The sequence below is a fragment of the Drosophila subpulchrella genome, unplaced genomic scaffold (genome assembly GCF_014743375.2).
Source record: "Drosophila subpulchrella strain 33 F10 #4 breed RU33 unplaced genomic scaffold, RU_Dsub_v1.1 Primary Assembly Seq354, whole genome shotgun sequence".
In the NCBI taxonomy this organism is placed as follows: Eukaryota; Metazoa; Arthropoda; class Insecta; order Diptera; family Drosophilidae; genus Drosophila; species Drosophila subpulchrella.
The window spans coordinates 8181854-8209461 of record NW_023665577.1 but is presented as its reverse complement, the minus strand read 5'-3'; the positions used below and the strand labels follow the sequence as shown (position 1 = coordinate 8209461).

The following is a 27608-nucleotide window of genomic DNA, read 5'->3' as shown; positions in this document are numbered from 1 at the left end:
CAACAATTATATCCGATTGCTGGAAGTCATGCAAGGGTTTGAAGGATTCAAATTACTGCCACATGCGTTAGAGTGGGCGTGGCATTTTGCTGAAACAAACTTGCGCTGCGCAGGAATCTCAGGAATCTGCATGCCTAATCCCAGTATTGTAGCTCTTATAGTTTCGACTCGGCTAGTGATCCCTATCAAGAATATATATACTTTCTGGGGTCGGAAACGCTTCCATCTGCCTGCTACATTCTTTCCGACGAATCTAGTATACCCTTTTACTCTACGAGTAACGGGTATAAAAATGTGGAATATGCCTCTTAGTGAAACCACAAAAAACCCTTCCAGGCGTGGAAATGAGGAATTATTTAAGTTTAATTTAATTTAATTAAGTGGCATAGGCAAACCCAAGTCCAGGTATTGGATGTACCCGATCTATTCCCAAGGCGAAGCTGCGGGCGACTTTGCTAGTGTTATTGTAAAATCAAATACCCAAAGAAAATGTATTTTTCCAGGGGAAACATGTTTTCAAGATATTATCAAACATTACGAAAAGCTTAGAAGTTGAATTTTACCTCTGTTCAAATATATGTCTGCGAAAGGCGAAGCACGAAGTATGTTCACAATTTAAAGAGGTTGCCAGGCAACCGTTGGATTTGCAGTAATAGAGTCCAGAGCCACAACAAAATAATTAAATTGGCTGGAAAAAATGTTAAAGTCGCTGGCTCCGATTGAAGGAAACCAACAGCCTCAGCTGCAGCTGCTTTGGGAAGACAAGGAAGTCAAATTCGATGTTCCTCAATTGTAAGTAAATGGGTAACCAATTAGATTAACCAGGCTCAATAGATTGTTTTCCTTTCAGGCACAAAAACCTACGGAGCGGGGAGCAAGTTCTTGATTACATTTATCACATCGAAGACAGCAAAGGAAATCCGGGAGACACAGGGCGTCTAATGGTCACCAATCTTCGGATTATTTGGCACTCGCTGGTCCACAAGAAGTACAATCTGTGTATGTGATTAGTTCTTATAGGGTTTGCCATAATAAAAATGGAATATCGCTTTTAGCCATTGGGTATGCCCGGATTGGTAACACTAACACTCGAATAGTGCACATGCACACGAAGGCAAGGATAGCCAGTCAGGCCCTCTACATCCTGGCCATTAGTAATGAGACTCGCTTCGAGTTTCTTTTTACCGACGTATCCGGAGAAACGTCACGCCGGGATCAGCCCATCTTCGCCAGTGTCTTTGATGTGTATCAGTAAGAGGAAATCGGCAGCGAAATTTTGAATATCTATAAAAATCATATTTTTACAGCTTATATCAACGTACTTATCTATACCGCGACCTGAAGCTGCGCGGAGCCATCGTTCAAGCAGGACAATTGGTTATTCTACCAGATGAGCAGGTCTACAGTCAGGTACAGGGCGTCTGGAATTTGTCGAGCGACCAGGGAAACCTCGGCAGCTTTGTGGTCTCTAACGTTCGGTTGGTGTGGTTTGCAGATGCCAACGAAACTTTCAACATAAGTTTGCCGTATCTACAAATTGAAAGTGTAAGCTATTTAAAACTCGATATCAAAGCGACAGCTTATTTCAGTCGGAAGTATTCAATTCAGTAGAGGAGACATTTCCGACTTTATAAAGTATATATTTTTTTGATCAGAATCAACAGCCGAGTCGATCTAGCCATCTTCGTCTGTCCATCAGTTTTAAAGTTGTCGCAGGAAGTATATGTGTATATTAGGAAGCATAAAAATCGTAAGGGGAAACGTAATCTTTAAAGGATTATAATCAATATTGCCCAACAAACTTATGGTCTAAAATTCAGTTTTACGGTGTCCAACGCAAATAAAAAATCGTTTTTTTTGTTTGCGAAAATATCAAAGTAATCGACAGAGACATATTAAAAAATCATTTGAAAAACTAGGCACAAAAACATCGATTGGTAAAGCTTACCAGGGTTACTATAAGAAATAGTTTTGTAACTATAAAAATGGGTATAATGGATCCAACCCATGGATTGTAGTTAAATAACTATCTTTATACTTTTGTTTTGAAGATATTAGGCTCGGAAATCTATTTTTGATAGTTAATTAACTATTTACTATTGCTATAACTGAATACACACATCACATTAACTATTAAATAGTAAGCAAAGCAAAAACAAATACGTACATTTTAAATAGTAAAGTACAATTTTTTATAGTTACTAAACTATCTGCATTGGTAAATCGAACCAACCAATTTTTTTGTGTGATATAAAAGGCGAATATCTTAAGGACTTAATACTAAAGTTATACCAATTTTCATTCGAATTACCATGCATCTTCTAATTACAGCTTCGTATTCGTGAGTCCAAATATGGACCTGCCCTGGTCATTCAAACAGCAGAAACGGGAGGTGGATATGTACTCGGCTTTCGCATCGATCCCTCCGAAAGACTAAATGAGCTGTTTAAAGAGCTCTGCTCTCTGCACTCAATCTATGGCGAGCAGCCTAACTTTGGTATACAATATAACGTCCAGGATGCCCGGGAGCGACTGGCAGCCGCAGCCGAGGAAGCGGCCCAGTCCTCTCAGTTCAAGGTCGATAACTTCGAGGAGCTGGACGAGAGGCAGGAGCGGGAGATCAACACCAAGCTTAACAGCTACCTCGCTGAAGGCTGTTCGGGAAAGGACCCAAGTAGATCTAGCCAGGGAGAAAGAGACCCGGTCTACTGCAAGGAGCTGGGCTTCGCCATGGAGCAAATTAGAGATGGGTACAAGTTACAGGATCTGTGGAACGTCATGCCTACCAAAATGGAATCGATGGAATGAGTCCAGAAGACGAATTTTCAATCGCTTTCGCATTAAAGTACTCATTTTAATATGTTAGTGTAAAGTTATTTAATTGTCCAAACAAGTTAAACAAACTCATTTATAAATTAGTTTATTTTATCCAAAATTACCAAGGCATTTGTTTTTTTTTGGCATCAGATTTAGAGTAAAAGCGGCAGTGCTGCCATCATTCACCTTGAACAAGAAAGGAAGTTAACTTCGGCAAACCGAAGTTAGAATACCCTTGCAGTTATAATAATTAAATTTAATTCGGAATTCTTTAAAATACAAAAAATGTTATTCCCAACAGTATAAGAAAATACGTCAAAAATCACCGAAGCTATGATTTTTCATATTATTTTCCCACCAATTTTCCGATCGTTCCTATGACAGCCATATGATATAGTAGTCCGATCTTGATAAAATTAAATAATTAAATAAATTATTTCCAAGCGTAGGAGGTTATATGTTAAAAAACACAAAATATATAATTTTTTAAAGTTATTTTTCCGATTATTCCTTTGGGAGCTATAAGATATAGTTTTTCGATCCGGCTGGTTCCGACTTATATACTACCTGCAAAAGAAATAAGACCTTTCGGAAAGTTTCAGCCCGATAGCCTTAAAACTGAGAGACTAGCTTGGATAGAAACGGAGGGACAGACGGCCAGACGGACATGGCTAGATCGACTCGTCTAGTGATGCTGATCAAGAATATATATACTTTATGGGGTCGAAAACGTCTCCTTCTCTGCGTTGCAAACTTCTGACTGAAATCATAATAAAAAATCTAGTGACGATCGCACCTTCATCAAACAAAAGTTCTCATATCAACTTTTTTGACGAAAATGTATTATACTTCGCTTTTCGTATTACTTTTGAGCGGAGCATCCGATTTTGACACATGAGGTTTCATTCGACGCGTATTTTGGGTGAGAATACAAGTAGATTCCTCGCATGGGTATTTATCCCCACCGGCCCCAACAGATCAACTTTTCTAAATATACACGTTTACACTTTCACCGCTCTTTCCCCAAACCATTTGATTTTTTTGAAGTCTTGATATGCAATCATTTTAGTTTTTGCAATACCTTTCGATTGATGTATCACCCGAAACAATCGGACGATTACAGTAGATTTTGATTTCTTCGTGTATATATAGTAGTCGCACACACTCCTGGTGCGCTTCGTCACTATATAAAATGGTCATATCATAGTCTCATGCTGACTGCCAAGAAAAACCTTTTCTTAAATTCCTCAGAAATCGCGGTCCATCGAGCATATTTTTTCGCGGTAATTACTTTTCTATAACATGCTATAAAAAACAAATGGGCTTTTTATTGGTTGACAGAATAAAAATCATAAAAATTCGAGAAAACTGATAAATTGCGTTTATAGCAACAACAGCCCTCACCCTCGAGATCATGGATGACCAGCATATAAACTTTTCAAGGCTAATTCACGATTCATGATAATGAAGAAAGAAAAAAGAAGAAAGTTTTGCAGGATTATTCAAATCAGAACATCCGTTAAAAAGTTTTAAGCAAATAAAGAAATCGACGCTAGATGGGAACAGTCCATTTGCTGCTTGCATATCTTCATCTCCCTCGCACTTCCCTTAGCTGAGTAACGGGTATCGAGGCCGTCGACTAACGCGATCTATCTTGTTTTTATACCCGTTACTCGTAGAGTAAAAGGGTATACTAGATTCGTCGGAAAGTATGTAACAGGCAGAAGGAAGCGTTTCCGACCCCATAAAGTATATATATTCTTGATCAGGATCACTAGCCGAGGCGATCTAGCCATGTCCGTCTGTCCGTCTGTCTGTCCGTCCGGATGAACGCTGAGATCTCGGAAACTATAAGAGCTAGGCTATTGAGATTAGGCGTGCAGATTCCTGAGCTTCTTACGCAGCGCAAGTTTGTTTCAGCAGAGTGCCACGCCCACTCTAACGCCCACAAACCGCCCAAAACTGTGGCTCCTACAGTTTTCATGCTAGAATAAAAATTTTAGCTGAAATGTCTTGTTCTCATCAATACCTATCGATTGACCCAAAAAAAAGTTTGCCACGCCCACTTGAACGCCCACAAACTTCAAAAAATCGTAAATATGAACGCGGATATCTTGGAAAATATCAAAGATTGAGAAATGGGATTTCAGATTTAGATTCCTTAGGCTTAAGCGCAGCGCAATTTTGTCACGCGAATATGCCACGCCCCCTAGAACGCCTACAAACCGCCCAAACCTGTGGCGCCCACAATTTTCACGCTAGATCAAAAATTTTAACTGAAATGTATTGGTCTTGTCAATACCTATCGATTAATCCAAAAACTTTGCCACGCCCACTCTAACGCCCACAACGCTTAAATCTGTCTACCGCCGGTAGGTGGCGCATTTCAATCTCGCTTTGCTGCTTGCATATCTCCATTTTCCTTTGGTCCCTTTAGCTGAGTAACGGGTATCTGATAGTCGAGGCACTCGACTATAGCGTTCTTTCTTGTTTTGTTATTTGATTATTATAAACTTTTTATAGATAGATTCTATAATAAATTACCAAAATTTTTATTTAATTTGTAGTTATTTTTTATTGACGCATACAACTCGGTGTATGTTTAAGTAATTTTGCTTCGTTTGGAATCGCTTGAAATTGCCTTAGCTTAGGGAGAAATTTAAACATTTTTGTGTTCCGTAAGTTTGAATTTCGTTCATACATTCCAACTCCTACTTCTTAATGATATCAAAGGTTTAAATAGATTTTTGAGTTTTTGGGTGTTGTGTAGGTCAAGCAAATAATTTAAATGGGCTCCGCTTGTCTTTCGCTTGGTTTTATAAATTAGTTCATATCACAACACACAGTTGATTTGACCGGCATGTTTTATATATAGATTTCTATATTTTTTATATCATTGCTGTCCTTACAGATAGATCGTATGTTAAGATACAGATAGTATTACATATAAATATTTATAATTGTATGAATGAATTGTTTACTTTGTCTCTAAGCTAAAAATTCTAACAAACTTAATTAAAGTAGGAAAATTAATTTTAGTTGTGGCGTTTTCTCCATCATCCTGTTCTTTCCATACATACTTACTAACCTGCCTCAAAGACAAGCACATAAACTAAATCGAACCAAAAACATAGAACGTTGTTTGTACATTCATCGAAAAGAAACACCCAAATTAATGTAAAATTAGAGTGACAAAAGGTTTTGTGGTTGAAATATTATCAGGAATGACTTAAATTTTACAATTTTCTTTATACATTTAATACTTTTAGCGTTATGATTTTCTGTATAAAGGCTAAACATAAACATCTAAATTTTCATTTCGCATATATCATTTTGTATAATATTTTATTCGTAGCGGATGCTTTTTGTTATCAGTCTTGAAGACCAAGCCAGAATGCTGTGTAATTTTTACCGAAAAAAAATTAACTGAAAGAGGCATTTGAAAGCTCGACAGTGCAACCGTTTGCATACAAATTTAGATTGCACAAATCAAACGAGACGAGTTGAACTACGCGTACATTACATTGTTACTGGCTTATCTTACATTTCCACTTACTTCAAAGGAAAGACGCAACACGTACACATAAACAGTAACTAGAACCAAAAGACTTAGAACTTAGCGAGTCTCCTACGCGACTCTTTTCTATTGTGGGGCTTTGTTTTTCTTGTTTCTGCCATATTGGCTTACGTTCCAATGAGCGAGCATCCAAGTTCTCTGGAGCTCAGTTGCTGGCGGAGATCTGCTGACGGGCCCGCTGACGTGTCATGGGCGGTGAGGGACGCGCAGACAAGGCTACTGATCCACGACTGCGCTTGGCAGCTCCTCTTTCAGTGGCTGCCTTGCGCTTAGTTGCGGTTTTGCTTGCTGTTACAGTTAGATCAGCTAAAGAGGTGGATTGGGTTGTGATTGGAGTGGCATCTACCACAGAAGCTCCACGATTGCGTTTAGCGGCTTCACTCCCACAGGATGCTTTGCGTTTGGTTGGAGCTTTAATCGGTACCGAAGATTGCATTAAATCCACTGACGTGGGTGCAGTGATGGATGCTCCACGGCAGCGCTTGGCTCCTCCACTTGCTGCCGTTGCCTTGCGCTTAGCGGGAGGTTTTACTTCAGTTCCTCCGTCCGCTGGAGAGGCTGATTCCGTATCGTCTGCCTTGCGTCGTCTTTTGGCCGTCAGCATGGGAGCGCGACGACGACGTTTTGGCTTTGGGTTGGTAATGGCCTGGGCAGAGCCTGAGGTGTGTGTGTTGAGGGAACGCGATCTGCTCCTGCTGTTAGTGGTGGTAGTTGCGGTGATGGCGGTGTTGGTGGTTTCTATATAGGGCATCGGGACGAAGGCCGATCCCTCAATTGTTGGCAATGTCAAGTTGCTAATAGAAAATACATTCCTTAGGGGGATACTTAGGTGTTTGAGAGGCCACTTACCTGAGCTTTGGTTTGTGGACTGTCTCATCTTCGTCGTCGTCCTCGTCCTCTTCGCTGTCCGGATTCGCAGCGGGCACAAATTTTGGTTTTTTCAGTTCAAAGCCGCGGAATTTGTGGCTGTTAACGATAGAATACGTTTGTAATATGTTTTTGCTCAATTTAATTTACAAAATACTGTTCCTGTTTGCTATTCTTATCGCAGTTCAAATTATTTTACATAATTCTCGATTGCACAATTGATTCTGTTAAGTCGGGTTAATAAACCTTTTGAATAGTATTGCAATATGCTGAATTATAAAAATATGATTGCATTCAAAACTAATACCAAAAGGCTTATAGATATTAAGTTCCGGTCTCCTGAGTATGAACAAAACATAATATCAGGATTCATGGTAAATCGAATGATGGTATTGGGAAAAAGGTCAAGAAGTAAGAAACACTCATCGTTGCTAGACTTAAGGCTTAAGTTATGAAACGCATCAGTGTAATCAGAAAATATAATGTTACTCTTCAGATCCTGTCAACACAAATCAAAGTGTCGGTTTTAGTTAGGTAAAAAAATTCCAAAAACAGCCGTAACAACGTAATGGATAATGTCTACAAGGCTAATGTTTCGAGCACGAGAGAGCATTAACATCTCAAATATCATTACTATCAAGTATATGAGCATACTCACATTTTAATTGGCGTTATGGGCATGGGCCGGATGGGCTTGAAGAGGCACAGGTCCATGAGCAGACTGTCGGTGCTGGGATTGCGCTTGCGGGCGGCTGCGGATCGATGGAGGGCCGTAGGAGCAACCGTGTAGGCGCGCAGAAAGGCGGCTGTGGGCACTTGGCTGGTCAGGGGAAGCCCCTGGGCCGATGGCGCCTGACTGGTCAGGGCGTAGTGGTGGCTCCTGGAACTGACGGCGATGGAAGAGGTTGTGCTGCCAATGCTGCTGCAGCCCATTAGTCCACCAGCGCCGCTCAGTTTGCGCTTGAGGCTGTGGTCCAGGATTTTGGGCGCTGGCGCGGGAGCTGGGACCACGGGCGTGGGAGCGGACATGACCAGGGCCTTCTGGACGGTGTCCTTGATGAACTCAGTGCCGCGGTGCAGGCGCACGGACAGGGTCTTCATCAGGGCACTGGCTGCGCTAGGGCGGGAGGCGGACGACGTGGGAGTGCCCACACCGCCGGAGCCCACGCCTGAGCCAGATCCGGCATTACTGGCCAGCTTTCCGGCGTCGTAGGCCGGCAGACCGGCTGCGGCCAGCAGCATTACGGGGTCGGAATCGGGTTGTGTAGTCCCCTATTGCCCTTCGACTCCGCCGGTGGGATGCACTGCCTCCAGCGCCGGAAACAGGTGATAGCGCATCAGCTATCGAACGTCGCCTCTACGCACTCATGTCGCCCGGGATTCCGGCCGAAGTCTCGAGCAAACCTAGATTTCTTTTTGTTTTCCCCGTCGCCTCGAACACTCGTTCGTACTACTACTACACGCACTCGCCCACTACTACAACCACGCACACACACGCCCGCACTCTCGCACTCAAGCACACACACACTATAGTAGCTCCATTGTGTGCCGGTGGAAAGGACGAGCGACTGGTTTTTGTCCCGGCAGGATCTCCTTGGGTCTCCTGGCCTTCTCGCTGCTCTCTCGGCGTCTCGATCCACTGGCCTTTGGTTCTGCGGGGTGAGCGGCAATGGCCTTTCGCGAATTCGTTTTACGATTCGATTTTACGCTTTTTTCATTCACAAGCAGCTGTGGCCAATCGATGTTTCGATACGCAAAGGCAATCGATGTATCGATAAGGGGCTGCGTTTTCAGTGTTACCAGCGATCGCTGGGGAAGTATCGCATGGCCTACTCCCGATGTTTTATGCGATAGTTTATGGCAAAATGTTTAAATTTAAATAGGAAATAAAAATTGAGGTGAAAAGATAATTTTATAAGGAAAGAGATTATTTTATAAACTTGAATTTAAACAGTTCACTAAAAAATGTCCGTTTTGTTTTCTTTTTGTGTTTTGGTTTTAATACCTGGCTCTTGCAATTTTTATATCTACATTTATGTACCTACATTATGTTTTAATAGCCCTAGTTTAAGACACTTGGTCTATGGTGCATCCCGAACCAAACACAAAAATGCTTTCTCAGCTGCGTTACGTTAACGCTTGTAAGGAAATTGCCCTAATGTTTTACTTGTAAACTGCATAAATACGTGACTGAATAGGATTAGCCCAGGAATTTGTGTGCGAAAGGACGATTACTTTTGAGAATGTGTCTACTTTAACTTTTTGGTTTAAAAGGACAATTTTCGCAATCATTCATTACCCACAGTGCACGCCATAAACTATCGATATAAATTAGGGTCTCACAAAAACAAAGAGTACCACCCCTAACGAGCAAAACGTAAACAATCATGGTAAACGACGAAAAATAGAAAGATATTTTTTAAACTAAATCCTAAACTAAACAGCTGAATTACTGAATTGATGAAAATGAACAAGCTACTGCGCACTCGCAACCAATGCTGCTTTTTAAGGGGTATTACTCGTCGGTGCCAGTCCAGCCAACAGCGATCGTCGTGGGACTAAATTACGCGAAGTTTTTCTTGACCGGAGAACTCTTAAGAAAGTCGCGAAATGGCCACGGTGTCGGCATAACAAGGATGCACAGCGAAGCTGCAGGATATTTGAGGCGAGGAGCGAGTACAGATGCCCTGAACGAACTCACCTGAGAAAATGGCATCGTCGATGGCGGAACGGTGTGGTGTGCGTCGTAGTTCCATTCTTCGGGCTACCGGGCATGAGCTGATCCTGGTTGGATCTTCTGCCAACAGGTTATGACGTGGCGACTGGCGACCGCCATTTTCCTAATACAGATCTGATGACCTTTGTTCAGGGACCTTGGTGACCTGAAAGGAAACTAAACTTAAAATAAATTATCGTATTTACAAAGACTATTTCTAGATGGCTAACCTTGTTCCTCGTCTACGTAATACTGTATCTGCAGCCTTATTTCTGCACTATACTAATGTTTTAGGTCCCTTAAATCTAAGTGATTGCACACATTTAGGCGCGTTTAAGAATAAAGAGGGAACTGGTTTTTATTTATGTGGCCAGATTCCTGCGCTATTTGTTATAAGACAGTCAAAGCTAATTGTATTCGTTATATGTATGTATTTCGGAGACTATAGTGAACTTAATGTGTGCTGTGATATTTAGGGTGTGTGCATAAGGCCCTAAGCGTGGATAACGTAATAATCATTTTTTGTAACAAACCTTGAAAGATCGCATATATGGGAAAATGTTTTGAAACTAATTTTTGACCCTTACAGCTCCTTTTTTCCTGATAAGGAAGAATACACACAAGAATACGATATGAAAAGTTTTAAGCAGCCCATTTTCTTTTAATACAGAAATTGACCATATTGAACCGATTATTTCTTTGGCAGCAATAAGATAAACATGGTAATCCGATCGGTCAGCAATTCCAATATAAAGGTTTGCATGGTGTGAAATAAAACAGCTGACTCCAGCGACAGTCTCTTGACAAATGGAATGATTAAATTTTGGACAGCTGTGAGTTTTTTCAAAGCGCATTTGTTGTCTTTTACCTTAATGCAAAAAATGCAAGAAAGAGACAATAGTTGGCGTATACACAAATTACAATATATTTGTTAATTTCAGACATTTTTTTGGCGAAGTCGGCAAATAAATCCCCGTCGCAAGCCTTTTTTCACTATTTCAATATTAAATAAAGTGGTATTTTAAAACACAAACATATTTTTAGGCAGATAAAATCAATAATTATAATGTTACTTACCAAAATTCACATATTATTATTCACATATTATCTCAACAGTGTGGGCGGATTTACAATAATTGTAAGGGTTAAAACTTACCTTACCTTACTTAATTATTAAGACATTAATAAACAAATGATTGCAATTAATTTAAAATCTAAGGACACGATAATCAACGTAAAACATCATGGGCTTTGACAAAAAAATTATTTGCATGCTAAGTTCTCGAAAAGTATTTTTAAGCCATTATTATTAGTGTTGGCAAGGTGTAAGGTGGGACAGCCGCTTGGCATTCAAAAATGCTTCATCCGACAGAGGTCTTTCCAAAGCAATAAAAATGTTTTCGACTTACTTAACGGATTACATAGGTTTATAAAAAAACAATCGACTTTTTAAAAGTAAAATTTTTTTAGATTACACTTCAAAAACTTTAATTGGATCGGACCAAAATTTATTGGGGAAATAGTGTTAAAATGTTATGTACTTCAGGTCGTTTAACCCAAAAAAGGTGTAAACCGATTTTTTTTAAATTTCTTGTCAAAAATTAAGCATCTCTAAAGCTACTGCGATATGGGGTATAGATACCCCGCTCGGGATTAAATGTACATGTAATATGTAAAAATGTAAAAACATACATAAAATACAACTGAGATCGAAAAGTATTTATTTTATTTATTCTTCCAAATCAATTTCATCCCCTTTAAAGTAGTCTCCTTTCGATAAAATACACTTATGCCAACGTTTTTTCCAATCCTCGAAACATGTCAAACACTCCGGTTGCCTTCTTCGATTTTTTTTTTATCTCCTTAATCGGAGTGGTCCCTTTAGTTTTGGGAATAGCCAGAAGTCACCAAACCAGGCGAGTACGAAATGTGTCGAATTCTTGGCAAAATGGTCACGAAGGACGTGTGAAATGTGATCTGGTGCATTTTCGTGATGCAAGAACCCAGAGTTGTTGTTGCCCATAATTGTGGTCGTTTTAGACGAATTGCTCCACCCAAACGACGCATAAAGCTCAAGTAATATTCCTTACTAACATTTTCGCTGGGTGGAAGGTACTTATATAGCACCACACCACAAATACGAAAAAACAAATTCACAATTTTAGACAAAATGCCCAATTCCTTCGTTGAAGCAGTAGATGTTGAAATACACAAACATACAAATTTAACATTATAATTTTGATATGATCCTGTCACCAGATATCTTGACCGCCGGATGGTGTACTGTACATTGAACAATTTACACCTTCGTCGCTACGTGTACTGCCACTCGCAATAATATTTGTAAGTCTTAACTAACTGCAGTCTCTCTCCTTTAATGTTTAACAATAAGTTAGTGATAAACAAAATCATAAAATATTAAAGCTAGCTTAGTGAAAGGCATCCGCACAGAAAAGAGTGAGCTAATTTAATTTGCAAGAACTATAAAAGCTAAACCGCTTTGATACCTGCCGCTGGATCTTAGTGAACGTTAAAACATAGTAAAATTGAAATTAAATAGCCAAACTACTTCTTGGCTACTGTGCGCATTTGCGGTAGCCATCGAAGATAGACCATCGCTCCGTATCGGGTTTATTGTAGCGAAATAATTGCCGGGGCGCACGCGGTGCTCAATTTGCGAACCGAACTCGAATCGAATCAGCGAGCCAATACAAAAGGCGCCTGCACACTTTTTAGTTGGTAGAAACGCATAGAGAAATTAAATAGAACCAAATTAAAAAAAAAAACGATTGCTCATAAACTGGTTTTCCTCTATAAAATTTAATATCACATTTTATTTCAGAAATGCAGAAAACTCTTCTAACCTAAGACGATATCACCCCTATTCGTGCTAGGACTAAAAATAAATTAAAATTAAAAGTAAATTAATTCAACAATTTAAAGTATGTTTTGGTAAACATTTTATTTCAGATTATATTGAACATTTTTTCAGTGCGGCCGAGGCAGAACGGGCGGTCGGCTGGGAGTGCGAGTGCATGGCACGCTTTTGTGGTCGAGCCGCCCCCTACGGACTTGATGCGCTGTTCTCCACTGAGCCACTGCCGCTGTGACAGAAGTGTTTTTTGGCATGTCAAATGCCCGTTGGTTTGCCTTGTCCTCTTCGATTCCCCTCATCCGTTTTATATCATTATGAAAACCCGTGTTTTGAAGCTCATTACAAGACGCAGCCCAACAAGGAAAGTAAAAAAGATGATAATGATGATGGTTGTTTCCGTGCTTTCGCTAGGTCTGAAATCAAATGTTTTATCACAAATGCCTCATTTCCTCCCTATAAGGATCATATTTTTACCAAAATAAAAATTTAACTTAAATAACACCAGTTTACAACAAAATAAAATCGTGATGATGCTTTACGAGGGAACTTTAATTTTCCGGTAAAGTTAAGGTCCCTTTAAGTGTAAAAAACTTTTTTCTTAGTTTTTGCGATTATTTTATTTTGGTATCTTAAGTTTTGATTAGCCAATTTGGTCATTAAAGACACAGTTTACTGCTAATAGAACGCTCTTTAACTTTTCTATGCACAATATATAGATTCAGTCGGTAATATTGATGCTAGCGAGCGACAATGTTTAAAAATATTTATATAATTTAAATTACTTCTTTAGAAATATATATGCGTATATATAAGCATAAAAACCACAATTTTTATACTTTGAAAATAATAGTGTGCTTGATACGGGTCTCGAATTGAAGAGTGACAGTAAAATAATTTTAAATATACACTGTGCAAAACTGTGATTTTGTAATTTACACGAGGTTTACATGTGATAGATATAATATTTATAAATTAATTAGTTCAACCATTGATTGTTACTTCCAATATACACTGATACCACCCTGCATTTGTAGAGATACAAAAAATATTTACAATTTAAATTTGTTAGCAGGATAACTCGGTTTCGGAACGATTTAAGCTTTAAACCGATGAACGCCAATCCTTGATGGGCGACGGGTTTCTTACCAAGCGCACAAAATCGCAAGGGTATTCGAAGCTTCGGTTCTGTAACCCGAGACCTGCACTGCTTTTGTTGGTTTCGCTTGCCGGCAGACTGCCTGCCAGTTCCGAGTCAGGTCCTTGCCGCAGTGGCTCGGCTGGAGGTCACCTCGTCGAGAACGATCGCCCCCCATTGCGCATCACCATGCGCCCGAACCACGCGCTTTTGGACTTCTGCGCAGCCGCAGCCAAGCGCTTAGGACAAACAAAGGCCAGGAGCAGAGTGGTATTCGGTGTTCCGGATTCGGTATGTGGCAGGCGTCGTATTCGGGGCTCAGAGCTATAATTTTCCAATATGCAGATGTGATGGTGCCACAAAATGGCGCCGCAGACCGCTCATTACAGAGTGAGAGAGTGGAGTGGCGTGCCACAGCCATTGACAATTATGCAATTTTGCAGCACGACTAAGCAAATTATTTTCACTAAATTAAATTTTAACTCGTGCTGGGCGCACTTCTCGAGAATCGAGAATCGAACCGCATTACCAAAGGATCCGCCCAAAAACACCACATAAAACGGCGACTCCAAGTGCGCCTGTGGATTGGCATGCGGCAGGGTGATGAAAGCTCTGAAGATGTGGCCGTGTCCTTGGGAGAAGCGCAGCTGCCATCAGGAGGAGTTCCATGTGGAGAGCGAGTGGAGGGCAACAAAAGTGGGAAACACAAAGAAGTCGTCTTCCTCAAAACTAATTGATTGATCGGAAGTCATTGCACTGACAGCAGGCCAAAGCTTTGTGTTCAACTCTCTCCTTCCCCCACCGCTGTCGGTTTAATTATTTGCTCATCGGGCTACGATAATTGGAGATAGGGGGAGATCTTGCGGAGCTAGTAATGAGACCTCCGATGCCAAATTATATTTGCCAAGCACAGTAGTGTGTACACACAAAAATATATTTCTGGTATTCGACTTAACAAATATCTATATATTCGTGTTTTGTAACAGTGTTTGAAAAAATTATCATAACATTGAAAAAAGGTTTTTTATTAAATATATTTTCTTTTTTTTTATTTAAGCTTGTTCTTACACGAAGCCCCCTAAGGGTTTGCTGGTATTTATACCCGTTACTTGTAGAGGAAAATGGTATACTAGATTCGTCGGAAATTATGTTGAAGGTAAAAGGAAGCGTTTCCGACCCTATAAAGTATATACATATATTCTTGGTCAGGATCACTAGCCGAGTCGATCTAGCCATGTACGCCTGTCCGTCTGTCTGTCTATCTGACCGTCCTTATGAACGCTGAGATCTCGAAAACTACAAAAGCTTGAAGGTTGGGATTTGGGGTTCAGATTCTTGAGGTTCTGAGACAGTCATTTCTTACCCATTTTTTTGGAGGAGATTTACAAACTAAAGCTCTTCAAAATTTTCACTTGATCAAAATAAGGATCTAAGAAACAACAGATAACGCTATAGTCAAGTGCCTCGACTATCAGATACCCGTTATTCAGCTAACCAACTTTAAAACAAGAAACAGTGATTTGTCTGTTAACCAAATTTAAAATGTAGTACCACGGAATTTCTTTGGCGCGTCCCCATGCGGAGGGCGGCACCTAGCGGGTGGTGGCAGAACTAATGACAATGCAAGGCCGCTTTCATTTATTAACTTAGAAGGAAGGAAATACAATTTACGCAGAAACAAAATCTTCAAAAATGTGGGGGCTAGACAGACATGAGCTTTATGGGCGTTTATTTTGCCGTGGCACTTGGTTGAAAATTGCAACGAAGGTTTAATTGATATCACATCCCTGGAAGTATAACTGTTAATTGCAGGCTCCCAGATGTGCTAGTAATAGAAGTTTTGAAGCTCAGCTCACACCATCAAGCTTGGCTGGTGAGATATGACAACAGTATGTCGAAACTGGCAAATCCCAAGAAGTCAGAGGTTCACTCCCCATTGAGTGCTTTGTGTTGAAATGCTTACATCATTGTGTTATAGAAACATAACAAAACATGTCTCCAAGTTCACTATAAATCATGCACTTTATATAATATAGGTTTCCATAAGTATCATATGTTCTTCCCATCTTTTTCATAACTTGCAGTCTTTATTAACTTTAAATATGGATATATTTCATTAACAATCATCGTTCATTTTACTATTTTAAAAGTTTTTATCTAAAACATTTAAAGTAAGTATGACTAACATCACAAAAAATTATTTTTTACCTCGACTTAAATATTTTAAAACGTTTTTATAAAAAGTTACGTTTATGTATTTATGTAACTTACAAATGTAATATAAAACTTTGAACTCACTAAAAAGACATATGTATATTATCATATTTCAATAGTTTTTTCAGTGAACAGAAGCACTTCAAAAGGCTTGAGATTCTTCAAAATGTCTTTGAAAATACTGCTGTTAATGAATAATATGGCCTATGCAATGGTTTTTAAACAAAGTCTTTCTTTCTGCTATTATACGAATTAGTTACAAATCTTTTGAAGTGTTTTACATTCAGACGACCCAAATCGAAATCTATCATAATATAGTATTTTAAATAATATAAGAAACTTCCAAGAAAAACTTTTACCTGCCCATAATGAAGCCAATTTCGGCAATGAAGAAAAATTTATTATCTTGGCCCGCTGGTGTTTATAATCGACGCGATCCCATAAGATAAATGATTATTGAAATGCGCAACGCAAATGAACCGAGCAGCAAGGGCAATAACAAAATTTGTAAGCAACAAATTCCGCGCATTGTTTTCAACAATTTGTTCAATTCCTGTCTCTCGGGGAAAATCGAAAATCGATTTAGGTGCTTGGAAAATACATGCCAGACTGATACTGGCGATTCCAAGTGATTTCAATTACATTTAATTTTGCCCCAACCCCCCCCCCAAATTTTGCCACAACCAAAAAACCATAAATCATTGCACAAATGAAGTTGAACTCGATGTTTCGGCCCTTCATTTTTCCTTGTTCCCCTTTTTCTTTATTGTTGTAAAGTGTAACATTGATTAAGCATTATTAGCGTTTATTGTTGTTGCGGCTCACTCGATTCTGGGCATTCTATATAGTCCATTGTGTTTGGGTATTCTTCTATCTTCTTTTCCCCGATGTTTTTGTTATTTTCTCTCCTATTTTCGCCGTTGTTTTGTGGCCGCACAGTGGGACACTTTCCATCATCAAGACTCTTGCGGGTGATGGAACGTTTCGTTTTCCAGCTCTGGCATCAGCCCCCCAAAAGAGATTCTCTGTTTGAGGGCTTTCCGGGTGAAGGGGGTCGAGATGGGAAAATCCAGGGGGATAATCGCTATGGGGGCGAACATATTGATATATGCTCCGTCTTTTTGTTGGTGCTCCGAGTAAATCAAAATTGATTTGCCTCTTCGGGTAATGAAGTTTTTAATGAACTAGCCAGGGCAGTCGAGAATTGGGAATTTAATAATATATGAATTTTTTAAAAGGGTCAAGCTCAGCTAAAGAATTTCAGTTGAATGTCTAACTAGCAATCAAACAAATCGAGTACCTACACTAACAAAAACAAGGAAGAACGAGTGCCTCGACTATCAGATACACATATCGTTTCACAATCGGATAACAAACTTGCGTGGACACCAGCAAAAATAAATAAAATGGCTTCAGCCGTTTTCAAGTTATAGCTTTCATTCAAATAATTGTTTTGCGTTCTGCAAAGAATTAATTGGCAGTATAATATTTTAAATTTGTTCATGTTTTTCTTGTTTTTACGGGTGCTTTATGGTACAATCTTAAATTGTCTTTAAGCAATCGGAAAAACAATATATTAATGAACAGTATGCCGCCACAGTGATTTTCGAGATCTTACCGTTCATACGGACAGACGAATATTGCTGGATCGATTCGAATAGTGGTCGTGATCAAGAATGTATACTCTTCATATGGTTGGAAACGCTTTCTTATATTTGTTACACACTTTCCGACTAGTCAAATGTTCCCTTTTACTCTACGAGTAAATGGTATAACTACCATCAAATGGTAGGTTGTGAGTATTTTGTTGTTGGGAGAGTAACTATTTCGTGGGTCAAATTGACGATTCGATGGGTCTGTTATATTTGTCAATTTTACCCGAAAGGATTTTTGTGTGCAAGTAATCACTTAATAACCACAAAACGTTCCTTCATTGAGATTCTCCCAAGGTAGCCACATACAATTCCAAAATTCAGCCAAAGCAGAAATGGCAAAGGCTACCCGATCCAAGTCCGAACCTGGCAAGAGCAACATAAAATGCGAGGGGCAACGAGCTTTGCTGAGGGGCGACGGCCATTACTCAGGCCCTTGCCTTGGCCAATAAAACGAGAGGAGAAAAGGCCATCAGAAGTGGCAGTGGGATTGGCCCTGAACGACTTCCATTCGCGGTTTGGGGCGCCTCCGAAAAATCCAAAACAAAGGCTGAATAAAGTTTGGGGTCGAAATTGATTTTGCGGTAGCCCAGGCAATAAATGTTCTTCAGCCCAACTGTTATATGCAAGACGACCAATAGAAGGGAAAGGCGAAGACAAGGGTCTGTGCACAGAAAGAAACACGTTAAAATTTCAGTCAAATGTCAATCCAAGCATATATTATTTGGGAAAAGTATATAAAAGAGGGGTGAAACGATTTTGGAAAGTGATTTGCAATGACTACATAATTTTTTAAGAAAGCAGATAATATAGGTTTTATATAATCAACAAAAAGGAGAAGAACAATTTTTAGTTTAACTACAAAAAGTATTTCCATTTTGGAACATTCCCATTTACAGACCTTTCAAAAACCATGTTATAGGGATATACGTAAGTTTTTCTAAAAAGTTAAGGATCTTAAAGAGATATAGTAAATATCACCAATAGTTGCGTGGTATGCCAATAGCAACCCAATGAACTTCAATAGTAAATGTTTCCGAAAATGTAGTAAGGATTCGTACATTTTTTCTTTGTGTGCCAATGCAATTTAGTTGCGGCCTTGCGCAGTGCACAAAGGTTTGACATAGTGAGAAATATGCATGGCAAACAGGGAGCCCCGGAATTCCACGCCCCGCCCTCCGCCCTCCGCCCTTTGCCCCGGCCACCCCCTGTCGTCCCTTGCAACGAGAAAACTGCAACGAGAAAATATGATGACATATCGCGTCATAGTTCAAACGGCAGGGAATCCACTGATCAATTTTGTACACAGCACGGCGCCATCTTTTTGGCCCTTGCATGGGAGCAGGATTTTCCTTTTTCGAGGACTGAGTATGCGTTGCGGTGGGCCGAGGGGTGGTCGGGCGGGGTTTTGGCCTGGTCAGTGGCGCACTGTGTTTTGTTCTGCATTTTCGGTTGCTTTCGCTTCGTTTCGAGTGAGCCAAATCGCAGGCCATAATTTTTTATTATCCGGGCCCAGGGAAAAAGAGAGAGCCGAGACGTTGGCTGTTGGCTGTTGGCTGTTGGCTTCCGTTGGTGGAGTTGGCTCTTGGTCCGGAGTAGCCATAAAAATAATTAATTGGCTTTTATGTGGCAGGAGCCGTTGAAATTTCGCTTGTTTTCCGAGTCCGATCCGCGCCCTTCCTCTCCGTGGAATGGCAATGCAATTTCTGAATTGCATTTGCCTGTTTAATTAGCCATATTAATTATCTTCATAATCAGCATCTGTTTTGTGGTCACACACACAAAGAAAACCCATTTCCGCTCCTGGCAACGGACGGCCATTTTGTTTTTATCCGTGGCTGTTTTGGCGAAGTAATTAGTTTTTGCGGTTTCTCATTGGCCATTCGACCACAAATTCAATTGCTATTTCAGTTCCTATTCCCAATGGAATACTAGAGTGGGACTGTATTGGATTTTAATTTGTTTCCTTGTATAGGGTATTATAGTATCAGTTAAAACTTTGGAGCGCAGAGAAGGGAGACATTTCGGACCTCGAAAATTTGATTATTTTAAAGATCTGCGATGAGAGTTTCGTCGTTAGCCAAAACATACTTGGATTATTGGTAAATTGTGGGACTGTTTTTGCTTCAATGCCATTTTCAGACACCTTTAGAGTCATGTAAGAACATAAGATAAAGTTAACATATAGAAAATGTAGAAATGCTACATTCAGCTATAAATGGCTAGGGTTTTAATCAATTGCAATCCCGGATTTTATACACATTTTTCTAAAATGTAAAAAAACTGAAGTATTTTCTAAACTGATTCTATTCAATATGGAAACCAGACTACATATTGTCTCGCAATTTGTAATTTTTTAAGTGATACAAAGTGTTTTAAGAGTCAAAACAAATATAAAAAGAGAGATTTAAGAGTTGTCGCATGTAGGGTGTTAACCTTATAAATAGTTAAATTTGTTTGTACGAAAATTTTTCGAAATTTGCATTTACAATGCAACATTTTTTAAGTAACAAAATGTATATGTACACATTAAAAAGACTGTATTTATTAAAGTTTTCTTTAATTTTGTCTACCCTTAACCTTAGACTCATTATCGTGTTCAAAACAATCAAACTTCACTTGATTTTGAGTTTACTCCGTTATCCATTTTCCATTTAATTTTTTTCCACTTACTGCTGTATCATACATTTCCCAGCGTTTTTATTTTGCTGTCTTCATTTCACTCTTTCTTATGGAAACATCATCATTACCATTATTCGTTTCCATTAATTTATGCGCAGAAATCTGCAGCACAGTATGACGCATTTTCCTCTGTTTTTCGCTGTACAATTTTCTTCGTGGCATTAATGGCGTGGAAAATTATACGAAACTAGAATGTTGTTAAAAATATACAGGTCGAGTAATCGCCACTCAATGCGGGAATCGAGGGGAAAATAATGGGTTTTAATTACCCAAGAAAATATATGATTCTTAAAAATAATTACACGGTATCCGCAGCGAGATTCCATTAGTAACCGAAAAAATGGCTAAGGCAATTTGTTTTAATTGTAATAGAAAGTCCCAATCATTGTATTGGAGAAATTAGCTCACGAAAAGCAAATGGTTGGGCTAACGATTTTAGTATCAAATTCCAATCCAGCAACCCAAAAAACGCATTTTTTTAAGGAAAATATATATATATTGCAAACATTGTTGCCATCAAATGGGTATTTAATGTAATTTACTGTGATCTTCCGCTCGTTACGAGTTATACTTCAATCGAAAGGTATCGCAAAAACTTAGAAAAACTTTATAAAAATCATATTCAATTGCAGCGTGTCGAATGTTAAAAATTTTAAAAGTGTATTTATGTAGGAGAACTTATACTTACTTATACTTAAACTTATAAAGTTGATATCAGGACTTTTGTTTGTTGAGGGTGCGATCGTCACTAGATTTTTACCTCGTTAAGAGGTGTTTTTGTTTGATCTCTAGAGTAACTGCATATATTGAAATAGTAACAGAATTATTGTACACATTCTTAAAAGTATAAAAATACAATTTGACAATAAAAAATCAATTTTTTCATTTGCACATTAAAAAGTTTCATCCGGATTTTCTAAGATAATTAAAATAGCGTAAAGGTCTGTTGGTTGGGACGGTCTGTATAAATTATAAAAATATTGTTAGGCTAGGGTATTATTTTTAATCGCTTTTTAAGCAACATTTTCTTAAATGTTTTGTTTTTTGTACTTCATACACATTGTTCTTAAATTTACTTATGAAATCTTAAGGTCCGATTTTTCAAAACACCATTTATTGGTTATTTTAAATATACTGCTTTAACACATTCCGGTAAAGTAAATTATTTTTGTTTTAAGAGCAAAGGACACTAACATGCATTTATACTTAATGTTTCCATCATAAATCTAAACTCTTTTCAAACCAAGCTCTATCTCTAAGACTAACTGTTTTCAAGCGACAAAAAGAATGAGCTGCAAATATTAATTCAGCAGACATTTTAAAAATTATTTATATTATTTATTTATTTATCAAAAGACTAATATAATGAAAACGAGGTTTAAAAAAAGACGAACTTAACTGCGCAGTTTACGTTGGGCAAAAGAGCACGCCCCTCAGAAACATATTTTTGCAATGTTTTCGCGCCAAAAGGGAAATACAATAATAAAGACCGAAAAGCCACCAATAACACATAATGTCACTGATCTGTATAGTAAGATGTGTGTGCGCAAGTTAATGAGGTGGAAATGCAAATAAAAAATATGTATAACCGCACAGAAATATTCATGGGCCTTGAGTCGGGCCAGGCCAATTGTTCACTTACCCGTCCTCTAATGACTATTAAGCTTAAACGACGGTGATGATTATGACTTTTGCATATATGTGTGTGTATAGTTCACGTAGAGTATGATCCATTGTTTCACTGGGCTGACATTTCCACAGGGCAAGCGGAGCAAAAAACAAATGACTGTGCGAGGGTTTCTGGGACGCTGCGCTTTTGTTTTTCAATGCCTACGTCGCGACCTCGTCCTGCAAACAGTAGGAAAACAATACTCGTAAACAATAAAAGCCTACTGGCATCATCGAAAATCGGAGGATTAATGACGGATTAGGAGAACGAATGCGGTTTGCCATTGCAGTTGGTTGCTTTTCAATGCGATCTAAATTTCGTTTGTTTATTGATGGCTTACAAAATTTAGTGGGGTCAAAACGATCTTTGCGATAATCGAATTAGAACAAGAAATAATGCTGTAGACTGCTACATACACGCTACCAACTTAAAACAAGACACAGCGTTTAGTTTGCTGACCACTTTTAAAATAAAATTCCATGACATTTTTATTGGAGCGGTATCTACTAGACGTCGCCTCCTAGGGGATGCTAGGGGTACTGTTGACCATAAGAGGTGTGGCTAACCTATTATCTAACCTATTAGGTATTGATCAGTAAAATCAATTTTTCATTTCAAGGACGTTTCACTTTTAAACCAGCATTCTTTTTTAGAACATTTTCGAGCGAAATCAAGTATGAATTGTTCTTGAACCAAGAATTTATCATGCTTAAACTGAGTACGAGTTCTTCTTAGAACAAGTCTGAATTATAAACAAATTAAAAATTTAAATATGTATAAAACTTACTAAAATTTGCATTAAAATGAAGGTTTTATTATTATTTGTACAAATATACTCCGATCTATTAAATGATCAAGTACAAGTTATTCTCAAATAAAGTATGACATATTCTTAAGCCAACATTAAAGCTTTGTGCTGTTTTATTGATTAACACTACTTATTTTGAATAATCTTGTACTAAATTAATGATATATGTAAAGAAGTTAGTAAATTAAATTGGAAATATATATTTCGAATTTTGTGTACTTAAGTTTAATGCAATAACAGTATTGATTTAAGAAAGATTTCATGTATTCCATTTTAGGACCATTCGTACTGAAAAAGGTCTTACATTAAGCACATTTTAAATTTAAATATCTGTCTAAAAATTCCCATCTGTTTATTCTGGAAGTGCTCGGTATATAAGGCAAAACAATACACTGTGTTAATGCCCGTGAGCGGCAAGTCGTAAGTAAACGTGTAATATTAATGTAATTTAGATATATCTCGCTTATTTCATTTTCAGTTTCCAATACTTATTTCTCTAGCTAGCATATAATTAAATCCCAATTTAAATTCACAATATATGTATGTATATTGATCTAAGAATTATTCGTACTTAAATCATGTATGCAACATTTTTACATTGTTAATCATTTTTAGTACAAATATACTCAGGAAAAAAACACCGCGCTGAAATGACGTACAAACAGCCTTAATTTAAGAACGATTTCATGCTTACCATTTAAGAACGATCGTGCTGAAAAAGTTCTCACATTGAGCACATTTTAGATTTAAATATTTACTAATTCTCAACTGTTTATTCTGAATGTGCACTGTATATAAGGCGCATATTTTACACAGTTTTAATGCCCATGGGCGGCAAGTAGTAAGTAAACTTAAAATATTAATATTATTTAGATATATCTCGTTTATTTCAGTTTCCAATACTTATTTCTCTTAATGCCTCATAATTGAAACCCAATTCAAATTTACAATATATGTAAATTAATTTAAGAATTATTCGTCCTTAAATTATGCCTGCAACTTATTAAATCGTCTTGTTTAAAGTACATATATTACTAGACTTAAGAATAATTCATACATGATTGTAGACCGGAAGGTTCTGAAAACATACTGAAATAGTGTTTTCTTCGTACATGAAAGCTGTATTTTGTTCTCGAAGTTTGAAAAACGGTTCTTAAAAATGGACAATATTGTAACAATGTATCAACATTTATTGTAGCATTTATTAACACATGTTTTGAACGGAGTTTTGGTACTACGAATTGCATTGTTGAATATTTGTTGCAGTGTCGAACTCGGCTTCGTAATTTTGTCCCAGTTTTTTCTTCAATTGACATAGTGGCTTGATAATTTGTCCAGGCCACACAATGAAATGTATCTTTTGCCATCCTACTGGGCTTTCGCCTGACTCTCCATGAGTTTGCGGTTCTGTGCCTCACGCCTCTGCTTGGATACCTCGAAAGCTGTGATCTGCTTCCGGGGACGAGGTCCGGCTTTAGTCCGGTATCGCTGTTGGCGCACGAAGAGCGGTCTGCGCTGGTTGAGCCACCAGCCGAAATCTGGCGGAATCCTGCCGAACTTGCTGACCATGTTCCGGTGCCTCTGGATGTCCTCGCGCCTCTCCAGCCACTTCCTTCCGTACTCCCAGCCGAGGAGCCAGCCCATCACAGGCTTCTCCTCGCATGGTTCCGGAATGGGTTCCGGCCGATCTGCCGGCGGAAGGATAGCCGACCCGTGATCTCTCGCCGGGATAAGCGGTGAACGGCTCCAGGTTTTGACTTTCGAAATCATCTTCGTGTGGAATTGTTTTCTTGCGTCTTTACTTGTTGACGTGTCGGTAGTGTCTGGCAGGAACTATAGTCTTGGGGCTGATGTGTCTAGGCCTACTTCGACCATTCATTAAAATGTAAGCTATACGTGCACATCGTTCACTCTCATTTGACAGATAGGAACATCGCGCATATCGGACAATTTTACTACATATTTAGGTACGCATACATATTTCGTGATGTAACATTCATCTAACGAAGAAATCCAGTTCTTTTTGCGTTTAATTCAATATCTTTCGATACAAAATTGATTAAAATGTAAAATAGAAACCTTTATAAAACAAGTAAGACGCAACAAAATTAAGTTGATACGATAATTAAAACCGAAGATATACGTTCTAGAATTGCTTATTAATTAAGAAACAACCGTTTTTTTGATTTGGTCGGAAACTATAAAAGCTAGATAGTTGGGATTTGCCAGGCAGATTCTTGAGGTTCTCTAGCGCCCACAAACGCCCATAATGCCAATGGCTTGACAGTATTGGCAATATTGGCAATACTTTTCTTAACCCATTCAGTACTTATTGAATAGGACGAATTTGTGTGAAAATCGACTTTTTAAACTTTTTTTCTCGTCTTGAAAACTTAAGTTTTTTGATGCAAAAAGTTTCTTCAAACAAAAATAATAGTAACTGCAAAAAGAATTTTTCAAAAATCATTTTGCTTATATCACCTGCAAAAGCAGGTGACAATGTCGGATAAAATTTTTATGAAAAAAAGAAAAATATGGCTCAAATTCATGTTTCTAAACATTTTCAAAAAATCATAAAAAATATAAGCAAAATGATTTTTGAAAAATTCTCTTTGCAGGTACTATTATTTTTGTTTGAAGAAACTTTTTGCATCAAAAAATTTAGGTTTTTAAGACGAGGAAAAAAATTTAAAAAGTAGATTTTCACACAAATTCGTCCTTTTCAATAAGTACTAAATGGGTTAAGAAAAGTATTGCATCATTCAAACGGCATTTAAATTACCTTTCCATTGATGCCAAAGTTAACAAGAAGTAAGTTCAAATGATGAGTACATTTAACTTTTGTTTTGTGAAAATACTTATGCCGACCAGTGTATATGTATACTTTATTTGGTCGGAAGCTTCTCCTTCATTACGTTGCAAATTTCTGACTGAAATCATTATACCCTCTGCAAGGGTATACAAAATTGTAAGAAAATTATAGCTTTGGTTTTGACATATTACCTTACTATCTGGGAATATCGTTCTTTTAATATTTCAGAATTTTGATTAGAATTTATAAATAATTGAAGGACCAGATCAAAGGATCGATCGGATAATTATTGGGAAAATAATTATAGCTTCTTTATTATACCCGTTACTCGTAGAGTAAAAGGGTATACGAGATTCGTCGTAAAGTATGTAACAGATAAAAGGAAGTGTTTCCGACTCGATAAAGTATATATATTCTTAAGAACCACGTCTCTCTGTCCGTCTGTCTGTCCGTCCGTATGAACGCTGAGATCTCGAAAACTATAAAAGCTCGAAAGTTGGGAATTTTCATGCAGATTCTTGAGGTTTTTGGACAGTTTGCTTTAGCAGGGAGCCACGCCAACTATAACACCGACGCTAAACCCGGTCTAGCACCCACAGCTAGCTAGCTTAAGCTCTTAATTAATTTCAATTTTATGTTATTGACATTTTTTTATTTTAAACAATAATATTACAATTTTATAGAGAAAACCCGAAAGGACAAACAGAGAGCATGGCATTTTTTTTTTAGATTTTCTCAGTGGACCATTAAAAATTCTTGAAAACATTAAGATTAAAAATTCAGAAATCAACAAAAAGGAATAAACTAAATCACGATCTCAACAGCTGTAGTCTTGTCTTATTTAATCGGCGTTTCTCCAGCCAACTGCTGTAGTCGGGTGGAATGAATTTGGCTTCTGTCTTTATCTTTTTCCTAGTCTCTTTTCCATGGGAATTACGCTCTTCCAGCCACTGTCTTCCATAATGCCAGGATAAAATCAGACCCATTTGGGGCTCCTCCTGCTCGTATGTTGGCTGAAATCCTTTATGCCAGATATTTTTCTTGGCTAGCTCACTTTCTGGTCGAAAAGCCTTTGCGGGACTCCAGTAGTTCTTCTGAATCATTTTTCTGTCGGTGCCCTTTTGTTAAAAATATAATTTTGTCTTCATATGTAATAATCAGATCTCGCTCAAACCCTAACTTGATTGGAATATCAACTACGGAATGATTTTAATTTGTACACAAAACTTTTTTTCTTCAAATTGACCAATGCAGATAATTATGTTAGTATAAAACATATAACTATACTATTTAAAATAGTTGTATATGAATCTGTTTTTGATTTGTTTACAATTTTAGAGTTATGCCACTATTAACATAGTAACGTTTACGTGACGTTTATTTTTAAGTTTTTATAATAACTAAGCAACGGACGGTAGCGGTATTGTCAAAGCCGCAGCACCTAGCGGACGGTGGCGTTACTGCAGACCATGTCTGTTTAACTTAGTCATAATTTTTAAATTTTTTCTCGGAAGTTCAAAAGGTACACGCCAAAAAATTTGATTTTTAGTAACTATAAAACATTTTAATTTACTTTTTAAAATAGTTGAATTTGTTGTTGCTTTGTTTACTATTTAATAGTTATGCCACTATTAACATATTTAAGTTCTAAGTTCTAAGTTGGGTAACGGGTATCTGATAGTCGAGGCCGTCGACTATTACGTTTGCTAATGTTTTGGGTGTGTATTGATCAATATAATCCATTTCAGGCGGTCTTGTTAATATCATATCACCTTTATGTATAG

At 38.1% G+C, this 27608-nt stretch overlaps 4 protein-coding genes across 4 annotated transcripts; 1 reads left to right on the top strand and 3 right to left on the bottom strand.

The window, feature by feature from the left end:
• Window positions 1-668: 668 nt before the first annotated feature.
• On the top strand, window positions 669-2843 carry LOC119560547 (Bardet-Biedl syndrome 5 protein homolog). Its single transcript, XM_037874052.1, has 5 exons — window positions 669-792; window positions 851-999; window positions 1056-1251; window positions 1308-1545; window positions 2332-2843. Exons 1-5 carry the CDS (start codon window positions 698-700, stop codon window positions 2806-2808), a joined length of 1155 nt encoding a protein of 384 aa, XP_037729980.1. The 5' UTR covers window positions 669-697; the 3' UTR covers window positions 2809-2843.
• A 2544-nt stretch (window positions 2844-5387) lies between these two features.
• Window positions 5388-9007, bottom strand: LOC119560610. Its single transcript, XM_037874144.1, has 3 exons — window positions 7920-9007; window positions 7244-7360; window positions 5388-7188 (listed from the first exon to the last, which is right to left on the bottom strand). Exons 1-3 carry the CDS (start codon window positions 8501-8503, stop codon window positions 6540-6542), a joined length of 1350 nt encoding a protein of 449 aa, XP_037730072.1. The 5' UTR covers window positions 8504-9007; the 3' UTR covers window positions 5388-6539.
• A 15174-nt stretch (window positions 9008-24181) lies between these two features.
• Window positions 24182-24851, bottom strand: LOC119560629. The gene has a single exon (XM_037874172.1). The coding sequence runs from the start codon at window positions 24780-24782 to the stop codon at window positions 24381-24383; it is 402 nt and encodes a 133-aa protein (XP_037730100.1). The 5' UTR covers window positions 24783-24851; the 3' UTR covers window positions 24182-24380.
• A 1683-nt stretch (window positions 24852-26534) lies between these two features.
• LOC119560805 lies at window positions 26535-26986 on the bottom strand. The gene has a single exon (XM_037874439.1). The coding sequence runs from the start codon at window positions 26925-26927 to the stop codon at window positions 26634-26636; it is 294 nt and encodes a 97-aa protein (XP_037730367.1). The 5' UTR covers window positions 26928-26986; the 3' UTR covers window positions 26535-26633.
• Between the last annotated feature and the right edge of the window lie 622 nt (window positions 26987-27608).